The following is a 23,589-nucleotide window of genomic DNA, read 5'->3' as shown; positions in this document are numbered from 1 at the left end:
TTTTTTGTCGATCAAAAAATCAATTATACTTTTTAATTATAAGATCATTTTCTCAACAATAGAAGAATGGGAAACTGAAATTTATAGACTTACTGAGAGATGTTAATTCTCACCCCGACTACACTTTTACAGACACCAAACTACTTTTTAAAGGGAGATTGGTGCTACCCAAAGGCTTTTCCGACTTCATAGTTCAATTTTAGGGGGACATTCTAGATTTTTCAGACATACAAGAGAATTCCAGACATCATTTATTGGGAAGGAATGAAAAAGACATAAAACAATATGTGGCCACTTGTGAAAATTTTCAATTGAATAAATATCAAACTTTATCTTCTGCTGGTCTGTTACAACCTCCTCCAATACCTCCAATATTTCAATGGATTAGCTTCAACAAATTGGTTCAGTCGCTTTTGAAATTAGCTTTACTAGCATACATTAAAATACATTCAGATTTCCTCAATAATAACAAATAAACAAATGACATTGGATCCTCCAACTAAACAAAAGATCCTCTGACCTGTCTGTCCAACATGTTCCTCCAATCTATTCTCACTTTTCCATTACTTTTCATACACACATACACAAACAACACAAAAAACAAACAACAAGAATAACAATAACAACAACAATATAGACAAAATTTCATAATTGATAATGCCGTCATTTCAAAAGCATCCAAGAAGTTTCTTTGGAACAGTTCCAGTTGCACGATGCTTTGCAGCTATTTCCTCTGCTTTCAGATTTTCTTCACCGCGTTTTGCTTCAACCATTGCTCTCTTCTCCTCTGCTTGTTTATGAATCATAGCTATTTTGTTCTTCATTCTCTCGCCATATTCTGCTTTCTTTTTCTCCAATTGTTCCTGCCAAAGTGTCCAAAATAAATAATTTAATTTGATACTATTTGACAAAAGCAAAAGAGTAGTAATTGATACTATACGACAAGAACAAAGAAAAAACATCATTAACTTTTTGCTGTCAATAAAAGCATATACCATATCATGTATATTATTATTATGACATGTAATGCACCAACATGCATTATAATCAATATTAATTAACTCTAATAAATAATTGAAAAAAACAGATTAACTATTACCTCCATTTTTCTGAGTCTAGCTTCAAGAGCTGCTTTCTTGCTGTTTTCCCAAGCAGAAACAGTAGATAGCTGCTTTTGTGCTCTGTTAAAAAATACAATAATTCCTAAGTTTTAGGATACTAAACTTGCTGTAACGTAAAAGATTTTGCAGCTTCGGTATAGATGTTGCGATATTGATTGCAGTTGTTGCGGTATGAGTTAACCACAATTTCTTTTTCATCATAAAAACGGTAAATAATGTTATTGATATCGCACATTCCAATACCGTTTAGTCGTTTTTGACCTTAGTTTTTGGTATGTTTTGTAGAAATATTTAAAACAGATGAAAATAAATTCTTACTTATTATCTGCTTTAGATTTTTCACTTTCTTCCCATGCCTTCACATTAGATAATCTTTTCTCTTTCTCTATTCCGGCAAGAGCAATATCTGGAGACCATAGAAATTCATAAGATGAAAACAGGACAAGTTATCGAAATGTTTGCATAAGTTGAAAAGACAATAGTAACCTCTATCAAGGGATCCTCCTGAGACTTTCTTTTTAACAGGATCAGGTGTTTCTGTATACCAAAAGAAAAATGGTAAAGAAAAGTGATGATCTTTAGGGTAATTAATTGCATTAATAGAAAAATGATAAAGAAAAGCAATGATCTTTAGGGTAATTTCTTTCTTTATTGGATTCTAAATAGATGCTCACTTTCTTATTTTGTTCAATAAGTTGAATTAAAGATGCTAGTGAGACATGATAAATGATTAGAATAACTTTTCCTATAAATCAAAGCATCATTTACATAAAGAAAAAAACTTTTCCTTGCAACATGGGGGACAATACTAATTTATAAACAATTTGAGGTGCTAATGAAAATCATTTTAATTGGGACAATGGAGAAATTATTTATTGACTAATAAGATGTGCGAATTCGAATATGCATGATATAATCAAATGTGATTGCATCTATCAACTAAATTGAATTAAAGAGACAAATAAATAACTCAATTTCATTATAGTAAATATCAATTTAGTTAGCTTGAGGACCAAAAACTATAGGTAACTAGATATTCACTCCAAAATGCATTGAATAAAGGAGAGAGCAATTATTTATGTTTCTATAATGAAAATAGAAAGAGTCAAACACACTTTTGGAAGGTAAGGAAGATGAGGTACCCTACCCATTTTAACAAACAAGTCACATCATAGAAAGCATCCAAGACCATAACTAATAATTGCAAACCACACCTAATGACAGATCATTGATTGAAGATATGAACTAAGCATTTGAAAAATTGAGAGAAAGGGGAAAGTGGATTACTTAAAATTGAAAACTTTCTCAATTCATAAACAAAAGTTCTCAAACAAACGATGAAAATTGAAAATCATAAAAATCCCATTAAATAAATAAAAGTAGAACTCTTCCATCTCATGAATAAAAACATTGGATAAAACATCAAACAAGAAGAAGAAAAAAAGCATGCTTTAAACAATTACTATAGTATAAACATTAATTATTAAAAACATAGAAAAGAACCATAGTTTCATCAATTTTAACACTATTCAATTATAAAAATTGAATTTTGACGATAACCCATGATTTTTAAAAGCCAAAAGATTGAAAATTTAAACATGGGTGGAAGGAAAAAAGAGAACACAAACTCACTCTCATTATCCACAACAACAAGAGCCTTGGTTTCCTCCGCCGCAGGCGGTGGTGGCAGTGCAGCCGCTTTCTTATCAGCAACATCAAGCGGCGGCGCCTCAGCTAGCGGGGGTGCCGCCGGAACCGGAGCTGGAGCCGGAGTCGGGACCGGAGCTGGAGCTGGAGCTGGAACTGGAACTGTTTCTTCTTTGGCTTGGAGCTCAGCCATAGGTTCGGAGTTTGGTTTGGTAAAATTAATTAAAAAAATAAAATAATATAAAGAGAGAGTTAGAAGAAGTTAAGGTTGGTTATCTGAAAAGAACAAGAACAAAACAACGTATTTGTAGCAACGTTAAGATGAACAAAGAAGGTGTGTGTGGCTTTTCACCTTAAAAGAGTGTCTTTTTTTTTTTTTTTTTAATTTTATTTAAAAGTGAGACCGTGTTGTCTGTGTGTGTTTGTGAGTACCGTGTTTTTCATTTTCGCGGGTATTGGGAGATTTAGAGTCGTTGATTTAATCGTGCGGTGGAGATAGAATGCCGACAAGGTAATAGGTAATAAATGAATGGGATTGTGCCACGTGTTATTGAAAAATGTGAATATGCATGGCGAGGTGGTGGACAACGTCGCCTTCTACTACTACCTCTTCTTCGGTATGGTGGGTTCCATTGTGTTAACGTGGGACCATGTTTCAAGGAGATTTTGATAATGTCGACAAAATTATGAATAATTCATGGTTGGTCGTGGTACTATTTTAATGAGATCTTTGTATCTTTTATTTTATTTATAATATAAGATTCACATAAATATGTTTGGGAATATAAGTATTTATTAGGTATTATCAAAAAAAAATATTAGGTAGGATTAAGCGGGTGTTCTCGAAAAAAAGTAACTATTTGATTAAAAAAATATAATTATCTTTTTGACCGACTCTTTAAAATCAATTCAATCTAATTTGAAGAGATTTAATTTAGATCGATTATTAAGTATCACAATTGTAAAATATTATATTAATATTATATAAAAATATAAGAAACTATTTATATAGGTTTTAGACGAGCTAGATTTCAAATTATATGAGATAGAGTTACTCGAATCTCCTAATTAAGGTCGATCAAGAGTGTACGGTTTGGAGATGCACACAATCATAATTGAAGAAACTTTGAAGATCTCGGAATAAGACCTACAAGATCTCTTACATTCATTCTCTAAGATAATTAGAAAACACAATGGATTTTTAAATTGAAATATAGTACCATTTTCTCAAATTCGTGATATATCTGAATTCTAATAAATATTAAAAATAATAAATTAAATTAATATTTTTTTTAATATATATATATATATTTTTAAATATTTTAAATAACATTGAACTCAAATATCTAAGATAATTAGACAACACAATGGAATTTTAAATTGAAATATAGTATCATTTTCTCAAATTCGTGATATATCTGAATTCTAATAAACATTAAAAATTATATATATATATATATATATATATATATATATATATATATATATATATATATATATATATATATATATATATTTAAATAACATTGAAATCAAATATCTATATATTAACTAAAGAATTAATATTTTAAATTATCAAAATCAAATATTCTAAACGAATGTTGTCGAGGAGCTCATCACCTTTTCGACCATCCAATTTCTCTCAGATATGAAGGTGGCAAGAAATACAAGAAATGAGGGTTTGAATTGAGTTTCTAAAAACAAAAACATTTTCAAAACCATTTCAATAAAGCAAAAACACAAACAATTATTTTTATACTAGTTCACTATTAACGAAGCTACCTCCAGTCCACCCTACCAAGGTGATTTCGCCTTCTCAAGAAGGACTTAATCCATTATAACCAAAACATGATTACATACACCACAAAGACAAATCGTCATTGTCTACTTGAGTTTATCTGACTAAAACCTAGTCACTCAAGGAAAACCACTCAAACAAATTTGAGATTTACAAGTTGTGTTTACAAAGAATGCTTATAAGAAAGTAGATTAATACAAGTTAATACAATGAATATTTCTCACACAGTAACGAGTAAAAACTCTTGTGTGTTTATACAACTATACACATAAATAATATGATTTCAGCAAGAACGTGTGTAATAGCATAGTTGTGAGCACAGTAAATTAGCAGCATCTTCTAATCTTCAAGTATTCTTTATATAAGCATATAAAAGAACCGTTGAAGGGTAGAATTGGAATACTGAGTTTCAGTTGTCTCTTTCATAATATTTTTCATATATGAGGAAAAATGGTACAATAATACTATCCTTAGCCCACAAAATCAGCGTAATGGAGGAAAGGTTGACCTTGTACTATGTATTATTTTCCTGACGCAAAACCTTTTGATCTTATTTTCTCATCTTCATAGGATTCTGATAAAATGATGTTGAAGTATGCTTAGAAGGATCAAGAGACAAGTTAACAGAACCTTGGTCTTCAGAGTCTTGACACAATTCCTTAGAACCTGGTCTTCAGAGTCTTTAGATCTTGTTCTTCAGAACTTAAGCGTGAAATCTTGAAGGCAGAAAAACCTTTAGAGGCTTTTCAATCAGAGTCACAGTCAGAAGGTTTAACATGAACATTCATCAAAACCATTGCCTAAGAGCTTTCTAGAACTTGATAGCATTTGTAAAGCATTTGTATCTCCTCAAAGTCAGAGTGTGTTGATTTCAGAATCTGATGACGTCACGCGTCATTGCTTCAGAGTCAGAACTTGTTAGCAAGAGATATACACTAGATAAATACCATTAATGTACAAAATTATTCTCTAAGAAACAATACATTGTTATCATCAAACTAAACTCCAGATGTAGAACCAAATCTTGTTCTAACAATCTCTCCCTATTTGATGATGACAAATTCATGTATTTTAATGAATAATTTTTACTTGGTTTAATCACATAAAAATATATGAGCGAGGTTTGTAAGCTCCCCGTGAATTTTATATTGTTAAAAATTATTTTTCAACTTAGAATGTCAAAGTTATATTTGCAAGCTACCCCTGAATTTAAGACTTAAAATAATCTTAACACATATAAAAGTTTCAATCAGCATGAAAGAAATAAATTCCCATAAGGCAAAAGCATGGTTGTTACTCTCTTTCAGAAATGCAGACGCCTGGTTACTATCTGGTTGATATCTTCTCATAAGGCAGAAGCCTGATTGTAATGGATGAAATAGCTTCTCAGAATGCATCAGCTTAGGTACAAAAGTATTTCATTCAGAGTACTACTTGAGTATAAAAAAATATGAATTATGTAATTGAAAATATAGGTTGAACTTTGTAATGTCTCCTCTCTTCCCTTTATTTTTTGGCCTTGTAGTATCTGCCATTTTTTGGCATTTTTTTAATTTCGCCATATGGCCAAATCAATAATATTTAAGTATTATTTCCCCCTTGTAATCTTAATTTCCTTAAGTATAGACCTATACCTTTTTAAGTATTTCTCATTTATTTATAATGTTCGATTATCAAAGTTTAACTCTTCCATTTAGTATACATTATTGGAAAAAACTTGACTAACTTTGAAAGGTCCTTCCTGATTGGGTGACCATTTTCCCAAGGTTCTATCCTTCTTGTCGAGAGGAAGTATAACCTTCCAGACATAATCTCCAACTGAGAAGACTTTGGGCTTGACATTTTTATTATAAGTTTCGACTATTATCTTCTTTTGCCTCATCAAGGAATCTAGAGCGAATAATCTTTCTTCGTCTAGGTCGACCAACTCATCCATCATCATACTCCAAAAATGATCAGATGGGATTTCATTTTGCCTTTGGATTCTTACATATTGTAAGCATATCTCTGTAGGCAAAATTGCATCATGGCCAAACATGAGTCGAAAGGGTGTAGCGTTGGTGGCCTTCTTGGGCGAAGTTCTATAAGCCCAAAGTGTTTGGTCCAAAGTTGTATGCCAACTTCTTGGCTTCTAGCCTATGTGATTTTTTTGTCAAACTTATAATAACTTTGTTTGCAGCTTCTACTTGGCCATTAGCTTGTGCATAATAGGGGGTCGACGTCAAAATTTTGATCCCTGTCTCTGCAGCAAATTCCATCACCTTTCTGCCTATAAATACTGAACGTTGGTCAGTTTTTATGGTTTCAGGAGTTCCATATCTACACATGGTGTGACTTTGTATAAAGTCAATCACCGTATCTTAATCGACATTGATTAAAGGTACCGCCTTGACCCATTTTGTAAAATAATCAATGCTCACGAGGACATATCTATGGCTTTTAGAGGACGCCGACTTGATCTCACCTATTAGGTATAACGCCCATCCCCGAAATGGCCATGGCTTGATAATTGAATGTAATTCGCTGGCAGACACATGTTATATCCCTCCATGCTTTTGGCACTCTTGACATCCTCGAGCGAACTCGATGCAGTCTTTCAACATGGTGGGCCAATATACCCGCTGTCGACACAACAACCATTTCATTTTTTGGCCTCCTTGGTGAGCGCCACACCATCCTCTGCGAGTTTCAAAAATTGCAAAGTAGGTTTTGCTTTCGCTAATGCATTTGAACACCACCTCTTGTGGAGTCTTTTTAAACAACTAGTTTCTAATGATGATGTAACTTAACACCTTGTATTTTGTTTTTTGATATATTATTCATATCAAGTTTCTAAGGAACTCAACAACCTCTCTTCGCCAATAGTCATTTGCTATGTTATTGATGGCAAAAGTTTCAGAAATTTCAAAAAATTCTGGCAACTCCTCTGTCCTCACTAGTTTTGGCGTTGACAATTATGGTTGAATGACGCTAGTTGACACCATTTTGTCTGTCACTTCAGTCAATTTCTTTAATTTTTCCTTAGCTACCTTGTAGCATGAAGCTACCTGGCCCAAATCATTGGCCTCTTGGTTACGTATTCGTGGCACATGTTCAATATCTATAGTTTCAAATCCTTTAAGCATTGAATTTGCCTTGACGAAGCATATTAATAGGTTATCTTTAATACATTTTTATTCCTTTGTTAATTTCTTTATTACTAGTTCGGATTCACCTTTGATCTCGACTCTGGTTTCCCCTAAGTCTAATAATATGGTAAGATCTATAATCAAGGCTTCGTATTCAGCCTCATTGTTAGAACAATAGCCATTGATTTTAAACTTATACATGGTAGGAATTCCTTTCGGGGACATGATGAAAATCCCTACGCTCGTTCCTTTTGAATGGGTGGAACCATCAAAATATAGTTTCCATGTTGGGAACTCGACATAATTTTGAGATATTTCCATTACTGCATGATCTACTAGGAAATCAGCAACAATTTGGCCTTTCATGGCCTTTAAAGGCACATAAGTTAAAGAATATTCGGTAAGGGCTAATGCCCATTTTCCAACTCTACTATGTAAAATTGGTTTCGACAACATGTACTTAATCATGTCGAAGTGTGAATAAACAAATACATATAAAAAATTTATATAATGCTTGAGTTTGGTACAAGAAAAGTATAAAGATAAACATAATTTTTCCATAATAGTGTATCTAGTCTCAGCATCACTCATGATTTGACTTAAATAATAAATGGCTCTTTCCACGCCATCATCGTCTTCTTGGGCTAACATACTCCAAATTGTCGAGTCAGATGTAGAAACGTAGAACTTCATGGCTTTGTTCCTCATGGGAGGTAATAACGTTGGAGGTTTCGACAAGTACCTCTTAATCTCATTGAAGGCTTGTTGATGTTCTGGTCCCCACCTAAAACCTTATTCTTTCTTTAATTGTAACCGTGGTGAGAATACTTTTGTCTTGCCACTTAGATTTAAGATAAATCTTCTCAGAAAGTTGATTTTTCCTAACAAGGACTAAAGTTGTTTCTTGTTAGTTGGAGACTCAGTATTTTGTATGGCTTTTGTCTTGTTTGAGTTTATCTTTATGCCCTTCTTATGGACGACAAATCCAAGAAAGTCCACTGCATGAACACAAAAAGCAGATTTAACGGGTTCATTTTAAGCATATGCTTCCTCATCCTTTCGAACGATCGTCGAAGGTGGTCAGATGACCATCCTTAGATGAAGATTTGATGATAATGTCGTCGATGTACACTTGCATAAACGTTTCAATGAAATCATGAAACATTTAGTTCATTAATCTCTGGTAAGTAGCATAATCATTCTTTAAACTAAAAGGCATCATTACCCATTTGTACTTGCCCAAGGCCCACGGGCACCAAAACTCCATTTTGCAATGAAAATGTGGTTGTAACCAGAGTATCCATCGAGGAGACATAGTTATTTGAATCTAGTTGCGGAATCGACCAACATCTTAGCCATTGGCATTTGATATTCGTCTTTGGGAGTAGCAGCATTAAGATCTCTAAAGTCTATACAAACTCTAAGGGTGCCATTTTTCTTATTAACTAGAACAATATTAGCAAGCCATTTGACATACCTAAAAGGTCTGATGAACTTGTTCTAGAGAAACCTTTCCATATCATCTTTGATCATCGACATGATTTCAGGCATGAACCTCTGTGGAGTCTGCTTCACTAGTTTCTTGTCAGGTCTGATCGGTAACTTTAGTTCGACTAGTTCACAGTTGAGCCCATGCATTTCATCATAGTCCCAAGAAAAATAATCTCTGAATTCTTTCAATACCTTGATCACTTCTGCTTTAAAGTGTGGGTCAATTATGGCACTAATGTATGTCGGCATCTTCGTCATCCCATCTCCCAAGTTTACCTCCTCAAACGGATCTCGCGCCTGCATTTTCATGGTCAGGTTCATTGGGTCCTTCTCGAACCCCAAAGGCTCGTCACCATAGATGCAATCTAGCCTCCGACTTTCTAAAGTTGTTGTTTGGCCAGTAAATCCATATTTGTGTACCAAAGGGTTTTCGGGATTAATGGCTTCGACAACTAGTATTTGTTGAGATTTAGCCTCCAAGGCCGCCAATATTTTATTTTCAGCCACATAGGAAGAAATCCGAGCCAACGTGCCTGACTCAATCATGATCACCATCAGATTCCGACCATCGGTTATATCCTTCGACAGTTTTGTGTTCCCGGGTCAACCTGTATTGAGGGTGTAGGTTCACCTTGTAGCTTACTTCATGCTCCTCTAAGTTATACCCTCCTCCGACAAGTCTACATGGCAGAATGTTAGCCAGTTTTTTGTCAAAGTTGAGCATGTCGATGTGATTGACATCCTCCCTGGAAAAAATTTGATCCGCTTCGATGGTTTAGACAACCCCACAAACAGTGTTGGCCTTGTGGTGGTTCCCACCACTACGTCGACTTCGATTACCCCTAAAGTTTTGTTGGTTTTGCCCCCATAATTGGACAATACCATATTATTACATGCGAAATTCGTGCCATATTTGCCTATTTTTCCCAAGAGGGATTGAGGCATAACATTAACACATGCCCCATAATGGATCAACACCTTATTGATCCCCACACCATTTAGCTTGGCCCTTATGTATAAAGGCTTCATATATTGTTGCATTGCCATGTCTGGCCTTTCAAAAATGGCACGGTATTTATTCACTGAACCTCTGTGCTATTACATAATGAATCGAAGTTATCTGTCTCCATCTCAGCGCCTTCGACTGCCTTGTCTGTTACTTTCTCCTCTTTTATGGGTGATAAAGGGGGAAACGACCTTTGCTTGATTTGCCATCAATTATTTCTCCCTTCATCGACAGATCGAACGCTATCACTTCCGCTGGAACTTCTAGCCTCTCGTGCAACCTTCTTATTTCACTGGTGCCTCCTCTAGTGAGTCCTGGTCATGGGGGTTTTCCCATGTAGTTCTGAGAGACATAAGAGTATTTCTTCGAGACTTGAGAGTTATCTCGATATGAGGCGTCGACATCAACATTCACAACTTTCCATTTGCCCCCACCAGTTTATGATTTCCGAGCAGAGCATAGCCATTCTCTGGGAGACACATTTGAAGTAAGGACAAAAGTCCTACCCTGGAACTTAGTTGGACTTTTACCTTTGTTGGAGGAAGGTTCCTTGGGTTTATCCTCTCATACAAACTTCTTGGTTTGATAGGGACCGACCCTCTCCAGCTCTTTATCAGTTTCCTTGTCGAACACAGAGTTGCATCTTGGGACACAACACTACCTCCAAATATTTCAACTTGCACCGATTCAGGAAATCAACCAGCTCCTCTTCAGCTTTAGAATAGGCCTTTGTAGTTTTATCATCGTCGTTTAGTTTGTTATCCCCAGCCCCAACATTGGTGACAGTGTTGACGACCATGATGTCCACTGGTTCGATAAAGAAAGCATCAGCTTTTGTTTCATTATCCTCCCCCGGGCGTGGTTTTTGCTTGTCGGCAAATTTGAGTCTGCCATCTTTGAGAGAATTTTGCACCAGGTCCCTGAAAAGCACACATTGAGAAGTATTATAATCCAAAAAATTATGGAATTTACAAAAACCTTTCTTCTTTCTCTATTCTAACAAAGGGACTTTAGTCCCTTTTTTGGGACAACGATTTGTCCATCAGCAACCAGCAGATCAAAGATTTTGTAACACTTAGTAATGTCAGAGGTATATGTTCTAGCAACAAAATTTTCATTTTTAGGCTCTGAGATTCTTCCAGTTTGAGGGTTTTAGCATCTTGCATGTATAGGGAGGCCCTGGCTTTAGTTTGACCATATTGACCTCATTTTCCTCTATATACTCGTACTCAAAGTTGAATGAGTTTCCTATGTTGTCGACTTTGACATAAGCTACTGTCTTTTTGCTGAACTTAGAAGTTCTCACTTTTTCGACTTTCAACCGTTCGACTTGCCGAATTCTATCAGCCAACTGGGTCATGTCTCTTAAGTATTGTGTGTCTAACATCTTCCTAATGGAGTAGTCGAGACCCCCTGTTGCTAGTTCAACTAACTCATGTTCTGGAACTTTAGTAAAACACATCACTTTCAAGTTTCTGAACTTATTGAGGTAATTGTCAATGCTTTCAGCCACATTTGTCTTTACACTGGCTAATTCCTTAAGGCTAATCTTATATTTCCCAATGTAAAACTGCTCGTGAAAGAACCTTTCTAGTTGGGCACACGTAAAGATGGAGTTTGGGGAAGGGTGGTGAACCATGTGAAAGCGTTCTTTGTCAAGGAGTTTAGAAAATACTTGATTTTCAAATTCTCATTGTTGGCTAAATCACAAACCTCAGTCTGATATCAGGAAACATGTTCAATGGTGGACTCACTAGTGTCGCCAGCGAACTTGATGAATTTTAGGACTTTCTAACCCCTAGGTAATTCAGCTTACCTTACATACTCTGACAATAAGGATATATAGTTTGGCCTATGTTGAGGCCATTCTGGACCAAAACATGTTCAACGATGTTGGTGATGTTATCTTGTACCCCCATGTTGTTTTATCGGGCTTGTCTCAAGACTTGGTCGAAGGGTTAACCCCCTGGGGAATGTTAGGCATTAGAGTTGGTGGAACTGGTGGCGCCCCCAAAAAATTAGCAATCCTACCCATTTGATGAGTTAATTATTGATAACTTCTAGTCCTGTTTTCCAGAAGTGGGGTAAACATGTTGCATATATGTTGTGTAATAGTGTGAACCATATCATGGTTGCTTTCATCCATTAGCTATCTCATGACTTGGAAAGAGTTATTGGTCAAAGATGAAGCATACTATAGATGAAAATACCATATTCCTCCTAGTGATTGTACTAGTTTTCCAAAGTTGTCTATTGTGGAAGCTGAAGCCCAATATGGGTTAAAGGGCAACGATGTTGCCGTCGCGCTCTCTGAATATATTAACGAACTAAGTGTCGCATTCGCGAAAAACAACCGGCGGGAAAAACAAACAAACAGAGCCGCCACCATGCGTTATTTATCCCAAAAGAGGGAAAGGAAACGCTCGAAGTAAACCTGGAAAGGAAATGGTCTTACGACCGGAGATTACAAGGTACGGGAGTCGGTTACGCAAGGGGAAGGTATTAGCACCCCTCACGTTCGTCGTACTCGACGGTATCCACGCTCAAAAAGAATAGAATAAGGTTGCTGAATAACTGCTCAAAGAATGCACACACACTGGAATAAAACACAGATGGAAGAAGACGGAAGCGAACTCGGCAGGATGTCGCATCCTGGGCCTACGTAGTTTGTCAGAAACAAACATCAGAGTCGACGTAGTTCGGGGAAATGGGGAACGGGCTCGCTAGGATATCGCATCCCATGCCTACGTATCTCATCTGGAATGAGAATCAGAGCTACCGTAGTTCGGCTAACGCACGCCGAAACAAAACACACGCACAGACGCTGAGACGTCAAAACAAACACACAAATGGAAACAAACTGCCAATGGCTGGTCTTACGTCCGACTACAAACAACAAACACAAACAAGGAAACCGAATGCCAATCGCTGGACTTACATCAGACTCCAAGCACACAAACACCCACAGGAAACCGACCGCCAATCACTGGACTTACGTCAGACTCCACACAAACAAACACAGGAAACCGACTGCCAATCGCTGGACTTACGTCAGACTCCAAGCAAACAAGAGGTTAACCGGACGCTGAGTCGTCAAAAGCAATAAAGAAGTTGAACAAACAAACTAACAGGGAGTCTGGTACTCGAGCCTGCTAGCTGTCAAGCAAACACACATAAAAAAGGAAAAGGGTGCCCGAAGAGATCTCGCACGATCTCCTGCCTACGTACCTCATTTGGTATGAGGATCAGGGCAACGTAGTTCCCCTTAACAGGGGAGAAACTTTCTCCTAACCAGAGACTGGGAAATGACAAACTAAAAGGGAGACTGACTCGAGCCTAATAGTTATCATGTAATCCACAATGGTCCTAGGTTGAGGTATCTAACAGATCCTAACTCGCACAGGCAGCAAGTTGAAACAGCAAATAAACAGCAAACAAGCATTCACAAAAGAGCAAGCACACACACTATATGCAAACAAATGGCTCATACAAGGCTAGGCTGTAGAAACAAGCCAACTGGAATGGGGTGCTTTTAGCTCTTAACCCTAACATTGAGAGTTAGGGTGAAACAAATGAAATGGAGATGAGGGTTATGCCTCATAGCTCTTATCCCTGGCCTGGGAGAGCTTGAATCAAATAGAAAGTGTGGGAGTTCAGAATGTAGGAACTCTTCTCCACAAATGACTGACTCTATGGACAAGATTTTGGGTTTTTATTCAAAGTGCATCAACACATGGTGTGAGCAGGATGAATGACACAACTGAATAGCAGGGGATGGATTGCACATCCCTTTTATCTGTCAATTGCCTCTTAAGAGGACTTAACCTGCTTGGCACAAAATTAAACAACCACAAACATTGCCTCTTAAGGAGGGCTTCAGACAGGTGCCTGCCAAAGTAACATGACAGGTCTTCAAGCCTACATGAAGATTAAGGGATTATACCTAAGTGGTATGCCAACCACAAGCAAGCAAAGCAAAGTTCAAATGAACTTAAAGCAACTTAGGTACCTGTGGAAACAGCTAAACCAATCAGTACAATACTCAGACAATAGTCAACAGTCACTATCAAACAGACAAATAAATCAATATGCACAATGAGTAAGCCCTAAGGCAAACACAAATGAATTATCCTCAACCTACAAAACAGCAAGTGTTAGCCAACAAGAACAAATGATCAAGCTCAAATGAAGGAGCAACATCAATCATGGAGATGCACACTTGAACCTGAAATTCACAACTCAAATGGTGAGAACAAACCCCTAAGGCAAAGCCTAGGGTCAAAAGTGAAGAAAAAATTCAAAACAGAATCTAAAACTTAACATGAATCATCTTTAAACAATCATGAATATGTCCTAAAAAGTACCAAATCAAAATCACTAAGCAAGGGCATGTAATAAGCAAGAGAAATCAAAGACAATTTCAAAGCTCACAAATGGACATTGAGAATGAAAATTTCAAATCAAAACAGAAATGATTCAAATAATTCTGGAAAAATTTATGAACATTCAATACATCCCAAACAATCATCATACAAAAAATCAGAAGCATCCAAGTTCAATTGGCATGGCAATAAAATTGCACAAGTTGATCATCAAATTATGTGACACATACTGTCACACCAAGTTAACACATGCATAAAACAGAAATGATAAATGATAAAACTACCAAACCAAGCCTAAAACATCCATTAACATGTTAGGAACAATCATGCAAAATTTCATGGCATTTTATTTATTTTTGAGCATTTTATGATAAGATGAATGGAGCAAGGTCACAAATGTACACACGTTCACATACTCAACCACAATTCAAAATCTAGAAAGGGTAAAATCATGAAATTACGACCAAAAAGTTCTAGACAAACATAGGATCATGCTACAAAAAATTTGGAATTAATTGAGCCATTTTTCAATTAGTTATGAATTTTGGAAGTTGGAGGAAAAAAATGAAATGAAAATGGCACATACATGAAATTAGGGAGGGAAAAGCATAATTGTGAAATAATTTGAAAAACGCTGCTACCAGGAATCGAACCTGGTAGCAATTTGAAATGAGAGCCTGGCCATGAAGCGCTGCCATTTTGGCAGCGAGCCCTAGTTCTACGCTAGCGACGATTCAAACCGACGCAAAGGACGCAAAACCGACGTAACACGAAGATCTTCATCTTCTTCATGAAGATGATGAAGAACAACATGAATGTTCATGCGTTTTTTCCAGAATTTTTCAAAGTTCCCAGAATTTCACAAATTTTATATCAAAACGAAGCCTATGCAACGAGGAACACGAATCCATAAACAATTCACACTAATTCATCATGAATTTCAAGAATCGAAGGAAAACTTTCTAGATCTACAAACTTTCAATTCCACATAACTTCATGAATATTGCACCAAATCACACGAAATTTATATCAGCATTCTCACCATGAAAAACTCTACAATTCTATGCACATAAAATCATGAATTAGGAGGTTCGAAAATGTGACCTCTTGAAGCTCCAACAATGGCAGTGGTAGGTTCAAGTGTCCAAAAGCATCCAAATACCTTCTATCAACCTTGTTAACACCTCTGAAGTTGAAAATGAAGCTTGGAATGGCTTGGATCTAGCTTAGATTTGAATCTCCATCATCATGTTCTTGATCTTCAAGTGCTCAATTCTTGCTCATCCAAACCAATGCTTGATCTATGCTAAATGAAGGTCAGTGAACAAGAATATGGAAGAAAATCAATGCCCTGTGTGGAAGAAATTGAAGTTTTGATTTGGAGAAAAAATGGAGGGAAAAAGAATTTTGAGATCTAGATCTAGAATTTATGAAGCTAACTGAAATTCTGTTAGGTTTTTCTATTTATATGCTTCACTAATCACATACTAATTAAAATTAGGCATGGTTTAGTTGTGATTAATCAAAATAAGGTGTTATGACCAAAAATGACATTTTGCATGGTGCATGGAGCAAATGGACGTGAACAGTCACATTTTCTTGATCAAAGTCACTCAAAATCATCTTTTAAACACATTGGCAATGGTAGAAAGTCCTCATGATGCACCATTTTTGAATTGGCCATTTCCCTCCAAAATTGACTTGAAATAACAAATGATCATATGATGGAAATTCACGCAATGTGATGAATGTTTTGGAAATTTCATGTCATGAGAAGAAAAATGCCAGAAGAGCCACTCAATTTGGAGTTATGAATCAAAAGATATGGCCTTTTGAAATCCCATGCACACTTGGCAATGATTGGATCATATCTCCTCAAACACACATCATAAATTCATGATCTTGGACTTTTTGGAAATGGGAGAGAGAGATCTTCAACTTTCATATTGTACAAAAATTCATTTGAAGCTTCCTTGATGATGTAAGATCAAGTTGAATTTGAACCAAAACCTTTCCATTTTTGGAAACTTTCAATTATGGGTCACTTTCATTTTTGGCAACTTTTGCCATGACCTCAACTTTTACCACTTCGGTCTGAATACCACTTCGGTCTGAATACCACTTCGGAATGAATACCACTTCGGTCTGAACACCGGAAACCTGGCCTGAACGCCGCAAGCTGCATCGATCTGAACTTTGGAAGCTTCTTCGATCTGAAAATCGGAAAATCTGGTCTGAATACCCACCTCGGCCTGAACACCGGAAACCTGGCCTGAACGCCGCAAGCTGCATCGATTTGAACTTCGGAAGCTTCTTCGATCTGAAAATCGGAAAATCTTTTATGCCCGTCAGCACCGGCAGAAATAAGGAACAATGATAAATGAGGCGGCACGCGTGCCAACGACCCAGGCTGGGGATAACAAGTCATGAGCGTGTCATCCCTGCTTAATCCATTGTGAACGAACAAATTGTGCTCAGTTGGGGATTATTCTCTTTCTCTTTTTTTTTGCTTTTCTTGAACCCCAAAACTTCTTGGATTATCATTTCCATCTCCGCTCGACAGAAATCCTTCCTCCAATATCGCAATACTGGGGAATACTATTGCTCTGACGTCATGATGCCAGACTCCTCAGAGTAACATCTTCACCTTCTGGCGAAACCCATTCTCGGATGGTAACCACAGCTTGGGGTTAACTTATGCTTGCAATGCTGATGCATGATTTTATTTTCAGCGTAATGCTCCATAACTATGGAAATGCTACGCAATTAGGTATGCAATATGCTATGCTTTCCTAAATGATGAATGCATAAAAAATATCCCCTCAAGGGACTCTTCTGGGGAGCTCGAGGCACTCTGTTGAGGAACCCACTATCACTCCAATTTCCACCCTGCTGGGGAATAGCACCGCTGCTGGGAAAAAGACAACCCTCGCCAGGGATAACCTCCTCTGCACCCGATCCGCTTGGGGACTTCGCTGGGAAACAGCTACCAACGCACTCTGCGGGGAAAACAACAATCTTCGACTTGCTGGGGATGCAACAATCCCGACACTGCTTGGGGGAACAACTACCAAGAGACACCTCCGCTGGGGAAATAGCAACCTTCAGGTCGGGCCGCTGGGGAAACACCGATCTCAAACCCGTTGACTCATCGAACCCTGGTATTCACCATCTAACTCCAGTGTCAGCTTTCCACTTTTGAGAGCTTCCAGACTCGCCTGGACTTTTCTGATTCATCACTTTGTATTCTCGACTTCCCCGTACTCTACGGAGATCGAACCCCTCAAATTGGTATCATCTTTCCAATTTTTTTCAGACTTTGAAGAGTCTTCTTGATTAATCCTCCAGGATCGTCGTACGTCTCTCGCCGTCTCTTCACCATTCTTCAATCCCTTGTCCCTGATTGGACTCCACGGGGATCTTTTGTCAAAAGCTTTCACATCACAACCTGCAAGTGAGTGAAAATACCTAACAGCACCTGCAAAAGAGATCGTTAGATAAAAACGTGCCCCAGGCGTGCCAAGATTTCAACACTTGGGTCACTCAACCTTCCGAATAAGATTTCAAGTTTTCAATCTTATAAACATGCATTGGAAGGGATCTCCATGTCTTAAAATGCAAAGATTCTTTATCAAAATAAACGGATGTTCTTGCAATCAAAGCGATAATGAAAACAAAAACAAAATTATTTGACTGAATATGCATTTTATTGATTGAAAAAGATGGCTCAAAAACCGAGCAATACAAAGGAAGCAATTCCTGAAAAGAGGTAATTGCGCACAAAAGGAAAAATCTATCCTAATGGCAATGTGAAACCGTGATCTCATCGAGTTCCAACTCGGTTACACCCCATATGTCCTCAAGACTCTCCTGTAAGTTGTAAATGCGCCTAAGGGGGGGGGGGGGGGTGAATTAGGTGGTTAAAAATTTTTCGAACTTGTTTCCGGTTTTTGGTTATTTTACGTTTAAGTGCGGAAAGATAAATTGCGGAAAGTAAAAAGACACCGAAAATTATAGTGGTTCCCTTCACAATCCGAAGGTACATCCACTCCCCTTTCGACTCGAAAGAGATTTTACTATAGTTAGAATTATTGTACAGCCTACTCACACCAATGGTGATGCTTACTATCTAACCTATAGGTAAACAAGTGTATGAAGAACAATCCTCTTCAACACAAACCCTTGTGTCCAACAATCCTGGATCACAAGTCAAAATAGAAATAAGTATTTTTGATGATTTTAACAAAGTGTAGTATTATCAATCTTCTCTTGATTGATCTTCTCCTTAGATAAATAATTCACTCAATGAATAATATACAAGTGTTCAAAAATTGGAATGAGATGGAAATTTGGTTATAAACACTTTTATGAAAATAATGAAGGAAATATGAAAGAGTGATTATCGTAAGTTTGTATGAAATTTCTTGGAGGTGAAAATTCATTTTGAAAATTCAAGAATTTATATTGCCAAAAACACCTTTTCAAAGAGGTATAAAATTCTCATAAAAATGATGAAAAGGTACAATTTTCTAGAAATAAATTTCACTGAAACGAACAGTGTTAACCGGTTAACCAAATGGGTTAACCAGTTAACGCATATAACGTTAACAGAGATTTTCAAAAAACTGGGCCGTTAACCGGTTAACCCATATGGTTAACCGGTTAACACTGTTGAAATGCAGAAAAATACTTTAAGAAAAAATGTGTATGTCATTTCAACATGTTAACAAATGGTTATGTTTAAAAATGCAAATGCAGATCATGATTGTTGAACACTTGTATACTAATCTAAGAGTGAATTAGATATACCTTAAAAGTGAATCAACAATCTTGCAAACGGTTGACTTGAAAACGAAGCTTGATCAAAATATTTCTCATGCATATGTCTTGATAACTTTGATGCTTGAATTATCTTTGAAGCTCTTCTCTTTTTGCATTGATTCATGTTGTCTTCATCAAAATACTTTTTGGTTTGAAGCTTGCTTCTACATCTCCGTGTTTTCTGCCTTCTGAACAAGACGCTTCCGACCGATCCCTATCGGGGAATATCCATGTCATATCCAAAGTACAAACGATCATGCTGGACGCAGTTTGTTCGTTTCAATCCCTCTTTTTCCTGGACCGCCCTTTCGGGTTTTCAGTCCACCGGGATACCCTTTTTTGCCCAAACCGCCCTTGTGGGGTTTTCAACTTGCCGGGTGTACAGTTTTTCTCTTTTATCCCTAATTTTTGCCCGAACCTTTTCTCTTTTTTTTGGTTCGCCGGGATGCCCTTTTTTGCCTAGACTCTTTTATTCTTTTTGTCCAGCGGGTCAATTTTTTACGAAGTATCTTTTAACTGCGTCCGCATTCACAAGGGATGAAAAATCCTCGTCATCCGTAGTTGTTGACAACTAAGCTCTGCCAGAGAAAACCTTCTTGACCACGGATGGACATTCATAACCGTATATCCACTTGCCCCACGATCGCCTTGAGGAGGAAGGATCCTTTTCAAATACCAGCTCTCCCACGTGGTACGCACGAGGTCTCACTTTTCGGTCAACAACACGTTTCGTTCATTGGGTACAACTGCCCCATGACAAGTAACTGCCAGTCTCTTTTCCTCAATCAGGCTCAACGCGTCATACCGAGTCCTTATCCACTCAGCCTTCTCCAATTTTACGCCCACCGAGACTCTCCATGATGAAATCTGGACCTCAAATAGTAGCACCGATTCCTTCTCATACACCTGCGAGGAAGGCGTTGCCCTAGTAGATGCACGCACCGAGGTTCGATACCCAGGATACAAGCTTCGTACTCAGCCACCATTGTTGGTGCAATCAAATGCTAACCGGGCAACGAAGGGAACATGGGATCCCTTTGGCATAACCAAAGCAGCGCTAACTCATCCACATTAACCCCATCAGACATCAGAATCCGTTCGGATTCAGGGTCAGGCCCCTCCTCCAGGATCGGTTCCTCACAATCTTTCGATTTGAGCACCTCGAGATGTCCTCATCAGGGAACTCAAACTTCCTTGGTTGATAATCCTCAATGGGTTGCGGGGCGAGGTAATCAGACAATACACTCCCCTTTATTGCTTTCTGAGAGGTATACTGGATATCATATTCAATCAAAATCACTGGCCCTCTCGCAACCCATCCAGTCAATGCTGGCTTTTCAAACATGTACTTGATCAAATCCGTCTTGGAAATCCACAAAGTGGTATGAACCAGCATATACTGTCTCAGTCGGCGAGCAGCCTATGCCAAAGTACAACAAGTTTTCTCGAGCAGTGAATGTATTGTTTCACAGTCGGTAAACTTTTTGCTAAGGTAAATTGCGTGCTCTTTTCGACCAGACTCGTCATGCTGACCCAGTACACCTCATAGACCCCTCGAGGGCTGTCAAGTACAGGATTAATGGTTGTTCCTTTACTAGAGGCATTAGAATCAGAGGTTCCTGCGAATGTTCTTTTATTTTTTCCAAATGCCATTTGGCAATCATTATTTCACTTGACCGTTTGATCTTTTTTTTTTCCACAGCTTGAATGGGTTCACACGTGGCTGTTAGATGAGATGTGAACCGTGAGATGCAGTTCAATCTATCTAGGAAACCACAAACCTCTTTTCTGTTCTCGGTTCAGGCACTTTTTGTATTACTTTTACTTTTTCCTTTCCTTTTTTTTAGCAGGATCAACCTCTGTTCCTCTTTCATTCACAATAAGCCTCAACAACTTACCGGACCGCACCCTGAAAGTGCACTTATCTGAATTCAACCTCCGTTTGAATTATCTCAACTGGTCAAACAACTTAGCCAGATCTGCCAGATGCCCCTCTTCAGTTTGGGACTTTATTATCATGTCCTCAACATAACATTCGATTCTACGATGAATCATATCATGAAACAAAGTCACCATGGCCCTCTGGTAGGTAACACCGACATTCTTGAGACTGAATGGCATCACCTATAGCAACAAGAAGGTGCCCCACGGTGTGATGAACACTGTTTTCTCCATGTCATCTGGCGACATTTCAACTTGATTATAGCCAGAAAAACCATCAATGAAGGAAAACACCGAAATGAGCTGTACTATCAACCAATACATCAATGTGAAGTACTGGGAATTCCCCTTCGAACTAGCTCTGTTCAAATCTCGGTAGTCCACACCCACTCTCGCCTTCTCATCCTTTTTCAGCACCGGCTTCCGCTTCGCTGGAGGACAGTCTTCTCTCAATGGTAGCTTGTGCACCACAACATCGGTATTCCACCCTGGCATATTTTGATAAGACCAGGCGAGGATATCAATGCACTCTTTCAACAGTGCTACCATTCTGCTCTTGACATTTGCCTCTGAAGCGCCCCCAACTTGCACTTTTTGACCTCCTCGGTGCCTGGATTAACAATCTCCGCTCGCTCCTCACGCGGTTAAATCACCTTCTCCTCTTGTTTCAATAACCTGGATAATTCCAGCAGATCACAATCTTCTTCGCCTTCTTCTTCGGCATGATAGATCGGATTGTCGAAGTCATACAGAGGTGTAACCGAATTGTTATCAATGAGATCCGGAGGATTATTTTTTTGAGGTCGGAACGAGACTAATCAAAAGGAAGACAAATGAAAATAAACATTGCCATTTTTATTTTTGTTTTTAAACTACAAAAATAAATGAAAAACAGGGAACACCGCTTTTAATACAAAAACATCCATTTATTAATGATGCAAAATGTTGCAAAATGAAACACATGAGGTGGCCCTTACAATGGACCATTACGTTTCGGGCAAAACGTATGGCTTTCATGCAAACAGAATTGAAAAACAGAAATATTACTCTTCATGCAGAGTGACAGTGATGATCTTTTCGGCCTTCTAGTTCCCTGGTACGCACGATTTTATCCACGAGTCAAGTTCGCAGTTACTGTCAATCTCTTCACCCACCGCACAAGCGTGACCTGGATCCAGCATTCCAGCACTGATGAATGTGAACGGTTGACGACGTCTTCTGTTTTGCTCAGACGGGTCTTGGCTTTCCTGATAACCAATCCCGAACCTATCTGCTTTTACCGCAATGTCTACCATTCTTCCCCAGCCTGGGATCCCTCCATTTCTCACCACTTCCACGGCCTGTTTGTAAGAAGAAACGGACGGCTTTTTCTCTTTCTCAGAAATAATGGCATTCTCCACCTTGAAGGTTTCAACTGCCTGACATGGTGTTTCAAATTTTTCACCATCCATTTCCACCTCCATCATTCTCTGAGTCGTTTCCCTCATCATTACACACCCGTTTGTGGCGACAACCGCACAACAATTATCACAACCAGGGAAATCTCCACTCTTCATCAGAGGTCTCTGGACCACAGACATTGGAGTTTTTAACTGATCCCCATTCATCAGCCCAATCGTCCTCCTATCCTCAGAAATTGCATTCACCCTCATCTGACCATGCGCGGGCATGTGATTAGCATTAACATTTGGAGATTGTGCAAAATTAATGGCCTTGGAATCCACCAGGTCCTGGACAATATGCTTAAAAGCTTTACAATTCTCCACATTGTGTCCAGGGGCACCAGAGTGGAATTCACATTTGGCATTCTCATCATAACTGGCAGGCCTCTGATCAGGTCTCAACGGAGTCAACATCCTTGGCCGCACCAATCCAAGATCCTTCAACCTCTTCAACAGAAGAGCATACGTCATGGGTGGCTTATCAAACTGCCGATCTGTCTTCCCTTTTCTCACTTGGCACCCGACTTTCTATACTCTCTATTGAGGTGGCTGCTGTTGCTGTAGTACAGATGAATTACCAGCAGGAATAGTCACTACAGCAGCATACGGGTGATAACGATCCTTACCCCTCTTGGCATGCACATCACTTGATTCAACCTCCTTCTTGTGCTGACTATTGCCAAAGGGCTTCTTTACTCCAGACGACGGAGCATCTCCCTGGATTTTCCCCATTCTCAGCCAATTTTCAATCCTCTCCAACCTCTCAACGATTGCTTTCTGCCCCAAGGCGAGTCCTTGCACGACATTGAACA

General features: G+C 38.2%; 1 protein-coding gene across 1 annotated transcript; it reads right to left on the bottom strand.

Moving 5' to 3' along the window:
- Window positions 1-402: 402 nt before the first annotated feature.
- On the bottom strand, window positions 403-3,126 carry LOC127075932 (remorin). Its single transcript, XM_051017453.1, has 5 exons — window positions 2,754-3,126; window positions 1,608-1,658; window positions 1,440-1,527; window positions 1,100-1,181; window positions 403-863 (listed from the first exon to the last, which is right to left on the bottom strand). The coding sequence occupies exons 1-5, from the start codon at window positions 2,959-2,961 to the stop codon at window positions 669-671; spliced, it is 624 nt and encodes a 207-aa protein (XP_050873410.1). The 5' UTR covers window positions 2,962-3,126; the 3' UTR covers window positions 403-668.
- Between the last annotated feature and the right edge of the window lie 20,463 nt (window positions 3,127-23,589).

This window comes from Lathyrus oleraceus, chromosome 4 (assembly GCF_024323335.1).
Source record: "Lathyrus oleraceus cultivar Zhongwan6 chromosome 4, CAAS_Psat_ZW6_1.0, whole genome shotgun sequence".
In the NCBI taxonomy this organism is placed as follows: Eukaryota; Viridiplantae; Streptophyta; class Magnoliopsida; order Fabales; family Fabaceae; genus Lathyrus; species Lathyrus oleraceus.
Note: the sequence above shows the minus strand (reverse complement) of the source record. Positions and strands in the feature narration are given on the sequence as shown.

What these genes read in the sequence shown, in the direction of transcription:
- LOC127075932 (XM_051017453.1), bottom strand. Translation starts at nt 2,961, where the DNA reads ATGGCTGAGCTCCAAGCCAAAGAAGAAACAGTTCCAGTTCCAGCTCCA. An exon ending in AGGAGGATCCCTTGATAGAG is followed by an intron (nt 1,528 to 1,607) that starts GTTACTATTGTC and finishes TATGGTCTCCAG; the next exon opens with ATATTGCTCTTGCCGGAATA. An exon ending in CTAGACTCAGAAAAATGGAG is followed by an intron (nt 864 to 1,099) that starts GTAATAGTTAAT and finishes ACACTTTGGCAG; the next exon opens with GAACAATTGGAGAAAAAGAA.